The following is an 8,892-nucleotide window of genomic DNA, read 5'->3' as shown; positions in this document are numbered from 1 at the left end:
GCCTTTTTACTCATTTCTATAGGCAAATGCAACTGAAAGCAACAAAAAGTCATGAATGGAAGRAGTAGGGAACAACACTTTCCGGCTGAAATGGATAAAATACTTTAATGACCCAGTTTTTCATGACACCATGTTTATAAAAAAAGAATTATAGCTTATAGCAATCACTCTTATCTCTGTGTTTTCCATTGACCCATCAAGGTTCTTATGAAATCATGCTTTATTAAGATGTCATAAAGGAGATTATTAAACAGTATTTTTAGGAGGACTCCTAACTAAGGGGTCAGCACAGATCTTGAGAGTCTGATGACTCTGCGTTGATTTCTGTGTTCCTATAAACAAACCTAGGATTCTAAAACGAGTGTTTCTACACTGTCTACTACCCACTCTTTACTATTTCAGCATAAAACTGTGCAATAAGGCAGACAGAAGAAGAATATTTCACAGCTCTCAGAGAGTCTCAGCCTCCCCCTCATGTTTCTCTGCAGGCTGATCTCTCTCTTCCATCATCACTGCTCCGCTGCCTCCTCCTGCCTCACAGGGTCTCAGAGCTGCAGCTCTCTTATGGGACGTAGGGTTTGGTCATGAACACCAAACCCTCATGGGATGGAAGCTCTGACACTTGATAAATGGGGATGYTGAGGGATTCCTCCTGTGAGGACGTGCCTTTTGTTTCACCTGTGTTCACCTGTTTCTGATCGCCGTGGCCTCGTCKGTATTAAGGCCCTGCTTTACCACAAGTTTATCTTATAGTCACATGATGACAGAGTTGTCACTAAAGTATAAACTTTGGTACTCCTTACATTAAAAAATATAGAAAGTTGTTACTGCAATTTCATTCTGACTTGTTATTGTTAAAAAAAGTCTTAGAAAAGACTTTAACTTTTACCAAAGTAATTTTATTGTAATATGTGTGTACTTTTACTCAAGTATCACTTTGAGGTACTTCATGCAACAATTCAAGATGAACAGGATTACAATGACTTTAATAAAAAAACATGAAAAAAAATGAAGTTGCACTCTGGATACCTTCATAAAATTCTCTCTGCTTCACCCCTGACCTCGTTTCACCTCCATGTTTTTCTCCAGGTACAAGCTGTTGAGTCTGAAGAATCATAACCCTGATGGGTATATTCTTACCACTTTCACTGGTTTAACACAGAGCTCAGAGATCCAGTGCTGCAGCCAATCGTCAGCCCAGTCRCACAGACACCAGACTTCGTGCAGCATCTTATGTCTGTTCTAAACCTCAAGGGTCTGAACTCACCGCCTCATCCGACTTTGTGTCTGTTCACTCTAAAAACAACAACAACAACRACAACAAAAGGATGTTCAGAATGTTTCTCTGTTAGACAGAAGTGGATTAAGTCATTGTGTGGTTCAACGCAAGAACAAGCATTATGGCCATCCATTTAAAGCAGTGTTTCCCAAAGTTGGGGTCGGGACCCAAAGTGGGGTCCCGAAACATCAAGGTGGGGTCCTGAAAAGATTTTCAGAATTAATTACATTTTTGTCTTAGTTGTTACAAAGGTGTGAGGTTAGTGTATTTAAAATGGATAAATGTAGTATAAACCGGGGCGGCTGTGGCGGAGTGGATAGGGGAGTCGTCCTGGAACCAGAAGGTCACTGGTTCGATCCCCCGTCCAGCCGTCTCAGTCATTGTGTCCTTGGGCAAGACACTTCACCCACCTTGCCTACTGATGGTGGTCAGAGGGTCCGGTGGTGCTGGTGCATGGCAGCCCCACCTCTGTCAGTGTGCCCCAGGGCAGCTGTGGCTACAGTGTAGTTTGCCATCATCAGTGTGTGAATGTGAGTGTGAATGGGTGAATGTCTGTTAGTGTAAAGCGCTTTGGGGTCCAGAGGGACTTGAAAAGCGCTCTATAAGTTCAGTACCATTTACCATTTACCATAAAAACATATTGTTACTATGCCCATGTTTAGTTGACCTGATACAAATGTTTGACATACAAAAACAGTTGGGGGAACAGGTCTCTGCTACTGTTATTTTGTGGGTCAAAAGCTGAAAAGTTTGGGAACCACTGCACTTTGGTTCCCAAAGTTGGGCTTGGGACCCAATTATGGGTCATGAAGCACCTTGGATAATCTCCAGAAATCAATTTAAAGGGTAATAAAATAATTGCTGATGTAATATTTTCCCTATAACTATTACAAAAACACAAAATAAGTACAAATAAGTATTTGTATTTGTGTACAAGCTGTTTAGGTTGTCAAAAAGCCTGTGTTTTCAGGGTTATTAACAAAGTTTGTGTACTCAGACCAGTAATATTTGGGGTCACAAGTTTTTGHCATGGATATTTTTTGGGTCATAAGATAAAAAGTTTGGGAACCACTGATTTAAAGCACTTCACCAAACACAAAAATGGCAATAACCCAGTCACTTTTACAGACATTACATTATTTTTGGAGTGATAGCTGAGAGTCACCTCTGATACTTTGAACACTTCTATTCAGTGCATGAGCTTTCACAAATTTGCCAACGTTATTTCCAAGATTTGACCAAAACAGCTGACATTGTTTGATATGGAAAGGTGATCATACGACAAGCATCAATAAGTGGTCGATCTTTAATTTCACTTGACGCAAAGGTGCCTTCAGAAAGTTTTAAGGYGGGGTCAGATGGGGACACTAATAGTGTGGCACACCAAAACTAAAAGCCTTAAAATATGTTTTTATGTCTTTRTGGCGATACATGTTCATATTTATCAGCACAAAGAACAAAGAAAGCATGCTGTCAGTTTATCAGGTATTTTCTGAGGCCTCATAGTATCTTAAAGCCCAAGGTAATGGCTTATCTTTACCTTATGGTCTGTCTTTGCTGTTCTGAATCAGCTGGAGGTGGAGATTGTAATGACTTGGTTCTGACCCTGGGAGTCACTTTTTGTAAACMTATGGAGAAGCTGAAGCGGGCAGAAAATGTGAATGGATAAAACCTTTTAGGGCGTTTTATAATTCAGTCATTTCAACCAAGGTCCCAGTCAACGTTGTAATGAAAAGCATTCCAAGGTGAACCAGTGCTTATCCRACCCACTGACCAATTATTGCTGGTTTTACAAACAGTCAGAAGCTGTAAGTGAACATTTCAGGGGATAAAATGAGAAATGTTTCTCATTATGTAAGGATTTCTGTTATGATTTCATCTAAGTGAATCTGAAGCAAAACATAAATACAATTGGAACTGAATGCAACATTTCTTTTGCTTTACCATTTTCAGCTTCAACTCTCTTTTCATATTTTTATTACTACAAGAGGAATTTGTCAGAGCTATGTAAATAACACCAATATTCTCTTTTTTTAAATAACACCAATATTCTCATTGAAAAATATCCCACTGGCTTGCTTTCAATTTGTTCTTAGGAAGCAAACATTCAACAAAACTGTCCCCTTAAATACAGAAAAGAGTGAAATAACTTTGTCCAACAAGGCACCAAAACTATGTACCGGTAATCTTTTTTTAGTAATTTATTTATTTTGTTTTTTTTTACTGGATTTAATAATAAATGTTTGGAGGATTGCAGATTTTACTGATGTCCTCAAAAACACTGATAAACACCAGGAGAAAAAAAAAACTAATCATTGTTAAACTAATGAATGAGTCAAATGAACATACAGTAGATCTAAGCTGAAAGATGTGGAATCTCCAAAGCTGTTCCTCTGCCCTCTCCTGGTAACACATCCTCTTTTAGCTCAAACCATTTAGCTATAAAATAATAAATGTTTTCATTCATTCATTATACTTTGTAGCTGCTTGCATGTCTTTTAAACAACCTTATAAAGTAAATTTGTGTGTTTTATTTAAAGTTATTTCTACAGTCATTTCTTTTGGTTCTAACATTTTGACATTTATTCCCTTTATGTTTGATTTAATGACATATTTTCAGTCGAACACAACTGGACATTTAATTAAAAACACAACACATATCCAGAATACAAATGACGTGACTAATAGTAATGTTTTTTTTACGTAGGGGTCAGAGGTATTGAAGCAACAAGGACAAAGGACAAATCAACTTTACAATTTCCATCAGTAAATCAAAAGTAAGATCTACTGTGAAACAAAAACTGAAGGAACCATGGCAAAAACAAGAATTATTAACCAGACTACGATTTGGACGCACTGGACTGAATATCACATTATACAGAATCCAAAAACACAACACAGATCAATGTGAGCACAGCGAGGAAAAATAAAAGAAACATTTAATATATTATAAAAAGAAACAAGTTGTAATTTATTCTGATTATTATTAGGTTGTTTTTTATTTTTATTTTTTAGAAAAACATAAACAAGACCACAGGTTTGAATCACACTCCATATCAGTAGGTGGCGATAACAAACACTTTCCATTGTTTGACAACCGCCATTAAACAACAGAAGAAGAAGAAAAGTGACGTATTTTATAAGCGACAGAAGGAGGGCGGTTTGAAAGCAAAAAAGCAATTTGCAGTAACAATGGGAAGATGCTAGAAAATGCGTGATTAAGAGACTAAATTTTCTCCAGGCTGTAAGTGAGAAACGTCATACACACGCTGGGAAAGATTCAGGTTCTCATATTGTTGGTTAATTTTAATTTAAAACGACTTGTTATGGTAGTTAGCTTGTTAGCTGCTGCTGGTCTCCTCCAGCTGCCTGTTTTGACACCGAGCTGCCTTTAACAGTTATTTTTATTATTGAGTGCTAACCTAGTGAGGATGGCGAGTGTGCACGAAAGTCTGTATTTCAACCCCATGATGACGAACGGGGTGGTCCATGCTAATGTATTCGGCATTAAGGACTGGGTGACTCCGTATAAAATCTCCGTGCTGGCGCTGTTGTACGAGATGACCGCCTCTAAGATCACTCTGTCAGAGAGAAGGCGGCTCAACAAGCTCATCCTGCCTCTTCAACAGGTCTGCATTTGTTTTTTTTTATTACCACACTGCTTTCGTCCTGGGCATGCAGGTGTTTACTGTGTTTTCATTGGGATGTTTAGGGTCCAGACCTGCCTCTTGGCCCGTTCCTGAAGACAGTGGAGGAGTGCTGCCCTGTGACTGCAGAAGCTGTGAAACTCAGGTCTGCTGCTTCCTCCTGTGCTTCATTGTTCAAACTTGAAGATCAGTATTTGGTTAACTACTGGTTCATCTACAGACTGGTTGAATTTAACCTTGTGCTGTGTAAAGAAAATGCAGTCTATGTTGCTGATGACTGGAAACTTGAGTCTCAATACTTTTTCTGTTAAAGCRTCAACCCTAGCTGCAGGGAGAAAAAATGTCATTAACTAGAAATGTGACATTCACAAACCATCCCAATCTGTTGACCAGCTCTTTAAAACAAATAATGGGGAACAAGTCACAGACAAATGACACATGTTTCTTTTTTTAATTGTTTTTTCCCCCTCCTGACTTCCTCCTGAGATGCAGACTTACTGTACGCAGACTCCTCCTTTGCTTTTCCACTGAGATGAAGGAGAACAAGCAAAGAGGAGAGCAGCGGTTGTATAAGGGGAACATGTTCAGGAGGGGAAGGGCTGTTGTGCGCTTATCACTTTGACTTTATATTGTTGTATGTATGCAGTGACACAAATTTCTGTGTCTCTCTGAAATGAATGAGCTATATATTCCATCTCTAGCTATAATGGGTTCAAACCTGTGTCAGAAAAGTGTCAAAATAAACCACTTGTATAGATTTATGTTTGATCAGTGCCCTCAGAGACATGTATGGGCATTTTGTCTGCCTCGATCTGGACACTGAACCCCCAGAATGAGAATTATGCATCACTATATACTGTCGATTTACTATTTATTTTAAAGAAAAGAAGTGACAAATAGGGGTACACTGATTGCAGTTTTCTGGCTGAAAAATGACTTTTAAAAAGTCGGACCTTTCGATTCCGATTTTGGCCGATGCTGATTATTTTTATAACTGACACTGTCTGGTGTTATAAGGTCACAATACACCCTTCAGTATTCTAGTCTTATTTTATTGGCAAACACTGAACAATTAAAACAATATTTACTTGTTTTAACTGGACACGAGGCAGTGCTCACARCAGAGCAAAAGGCAGGGGCTGATTTTCAGACCTTTAAGGAGGTAGACAAGATCGGCATTTCATATAAATTTCAGCCGATTAACGATCTCCCAAAATTAAGGAAATCGCACCACTAGTGACAATATTTCCTAAAAGTATTTTTCTACACTGATTGTGCACAGAACAGGAAAGTTTTCTAATTGTCAGTCACAGCATAATATTTCTGCATCTTTACTTTGTAGAATCACATTATTTCTTATTGCAGCAAATGACCATATTTAAAAACAATCTTATGTCTTTACATAACTTTTGTGTTATTTTCAACTTAATACAGGTTAACAGAATTTATTGGTTATTTTACACAACACTGCAAGAAATTTTATAGTTGGGATTCCTTGTAAAAACTGCCTTAAATAAATATCAAACATTGTAGTAACAAAACAGTTCATCTATAACCACAAAATACTATTATTGGTTTCTGTATGATTTCAAAGTCAAACTGAAATAATAATAATGTTGAAAAACAGTTAGACTTTTCTTTATAAAAGCAGTGTGTCCTGTCTTGTCCTGGCTGTAAGGTTGATCTCCTGKTGGTTTGATGGTTTTTGAAAAACAAACTGAATTTTCTTCTTTAGGAGGGGACACTCACACCCAAATTAGACGTCCCCACAGTTGTGTTTAATGGCTGAATTCTCACCATAGCTTTAAATCATTTAAACAAAAACATCTTCTGGATTTGCTAAACTTCAAAACTAAGTCTTTAGCAGAGTGGGCCTTAAAATGAAGTTCAAAAAAGAGATGAAAACAAAAGCAAGTTTTTGTTTTATTTCAGACACCTTCCTTTTCTGGATGCAGGGTTTGTATTATGCTAATGAATCTGGATTTATTTAAAGGTTGCAGGAAATGGCAGACGGAGAGCTGAAAGACATGGAGCATTTCTTTTCCACTCTCCCCACTCCCTTCACAGCGTTTGATTCTGAGGCTTATAAAACCAGCGTTGTGGGTGAGTGAGCTGACAGCTGATGTCTGATTGTGTTTGACTCTCGTCTCAGGAGCTGTGTTGTTGAGCTGTGTTCTGCCTGTGTCCTAGGTCTTTTTATGAGACACATGCTGTTGGCGTACAACAAGCTGTCCTTCAGTCAGGTTTACAAGCTTTATAAGTCCCTGCAGCACTACTACCACAGCCACTTCGCCAAGCCCACAGCTGGGCAGATGGGGCTGCCGGCGCTGGTCGCAGACGACTCGGACATGGACCTCACCAGTACTGAGTGCACTGTAGGGGACAGAATGGACAAAGAAGAGCTGGACACCCCGTTACACGAGTCAGAACTCCAGTTAGTAGTGCCTACTAAAACTATAAATCCTCATAAAGTCTGGTGAATATAATAACAGCAGATTCCTATGTCTGTTTTAGAAGTGACAGCACTCACAGCAGAGGTCCTCTGTCGCAGAAACAAGCTGAATATTTTCTTGCACGACAGGTAGGTGTAGAAAAAATATGGCCTGAATCAAATCATTTTTGAGGATTTTGCTCAGATGAGTTGACTTCCCGGCTTCACCGTCGAACCTAGCTGCCCTGCTGTGCCACTAAAAGCCTCTGACAGATGTAGAAACCGTCTCCCTGCAGGCGTATCTTCTGAAGAACGACGAGAACAAAGCCCTGAAGCCCGCCGCGCTGCAGGAGGAGCTCAACAACATGCTGAAGTTCAACCCAGATTTCGCAGAAGCGGTGAGGCCCATCAAGTTTGAACTAACTGAGTGGTTTCTGTCTCCTCCTGCAGTCTCACGGCTCTTCTCTCTGTTTGCAGCACTACCTGAACTACCTGAACAGCATGAGAGTGCAGGACATCTTCCTGTCAGCCCACAGCCTCCTGCATTATTTTGACCGCCTCATTTTGTCCAGCAATGAGGGCAAGAGCAACGGAGATGAAGGCTACGGTCGAAGTCTCCGCTACGCTGCGCTCAACCTGGCAAGCCTGCACTGTCGCTTTGGCCACTAGTGAGTTAAACAGCTGGAGGAGTCTAATGAGGAGGTTTTTTTTAAAAGAATAAACAGTTTTTTTTCTCCCTCAGTCAGCAGGCTGATCTGGCTCTGCAGGAGGCTATCAGGATTGCCCAGGAGTCCAATGATCATGTCTGCTTGCAGCACTGTCTAGTAAACGGTTTTCTTTTTGTTGTTTCATTAGATTTCAGTGACTTTACCCATGAAGGGTTGTGAATTAAATCTGCGTGTCCTCTGTCAGAGTTGGCTCTATACGCTGGAGCAGATGAAGGGATCCGACAGCACCGTGCTAACTGAGGACTCGGTGAAAATGGCCGCTCATTTCTGCCTGCCTGTGAGTTCAGCTTCCTGCCTCTGTGGCCCTGTTCACACGTGTCTTTAGTTATCTAATTATTATTACACTAAACACAGCTGTGAATTCTGTCAATGTGCATCGACAACGTTTGAACTCAAACCACCTTCTTATGTGGAGCCCCTGAACAGCAGTCCATCTCAATCCTTGGTGGAGGTCCTTCTACTGAAAGAAGTGACCCCACACAAGCAGRTGTACTGATTAAAAGAATTAAACACCAATCTTTATGATTATTCTGAAGATACAGCTTGATGTTTTAGTTTTAGTGTTAATGAACTGTTTATTAGAACACTTATTATTAAAGAGGTTTGTGTTGTTGGGATTTGAATATCCAGAGTAGATTACAGGATGTTTTAATTGTGAGTTTATCTGGTTTAACCTTTTTTTAATTGTTTACAATTGTTTGACAGTGGCTGTGGGTCACTGTGGACTAATGTGCTGTCAGTCACAGAATATTATATTATATTAAAGTATAGTATAGTATATTAAATTATTACATTACATTACATTAC

At 39.4% G+C, this 8,892-nt stretch overlaps 1 protein-coding gene across 1 annotated transcript in view; it reads left to right on the top strand.

Moving 5' to 3' along the window:
• Positions 1–4,414: 4,414 nt before the first annotated feature.
• anapc5 (anaphase promoting complex subunit 5) overlaps positions 4,415–8,892 on the top strand; it is a 14,400-nt gene continuing 9,922 nt past the window's right edge. Inside the window, exons 1-10 of the mRNA XM_014024956.1 lie at positions 4,415–4,523; positions 4,695–4,908; positions 4,992–5,071; positions 6,920–7,029; positions 7,117–7,360; positions 7,441–7,507; positions 7,654–7,755; positions 7,835–8,025; positions 8,100–8,181; positions 8,270–8,362. Of these exons, the coding sequence (XP_013880410.1) occupies positions 4,711–4,908; positions 4,992–5,071; positions 6,920–7,029; positions 7,117–7,360; positions 7,441–7,507; positions 7,654–7,755; positions 7,835–8,025; positions 8,100–8,181; positions 8,270–8,362 (1,167 nt within the window). The 5' untranslated portion in view covers positions 4,415–4,523; positions 4,695–4,710. The remainder of the gene's footprint in view (positions 4,524–4,694; positions 4,909–4,991; positions 5,072–6,919; positions 7,030–7,116; positions 7,361–7,440; positions 7,508–7,653; positions 7,756–7,834; positions 8,026–8,099; positions 8,182–8,269; positions 8,363–8,892) is intronic.

This window comes from Austrofundulus limnaeus, unplaced genomic scaffold (assembly GCF_001266775.1).
Source record: "Austrofundulus limnaeus strain Quisiro unplaced genomic scaffold, Austrofundulus_limnaeus-1.0 Scaffold449, whole genome shotgun sequence".
Taxonomy (NCBI): domain Eukaryota; kingdom Metazoa; phylum Chordata; class Actinopteri; order Cyprinodontiformes; family Rivulidae; genus Austrofundulus; species Austrofundulus limnaeus.
The sequence above is the reverse complement of the archived record's forward strand: the minus strand, read 5'-3'. Positions and strand labels throughout refer to the sequence as shown.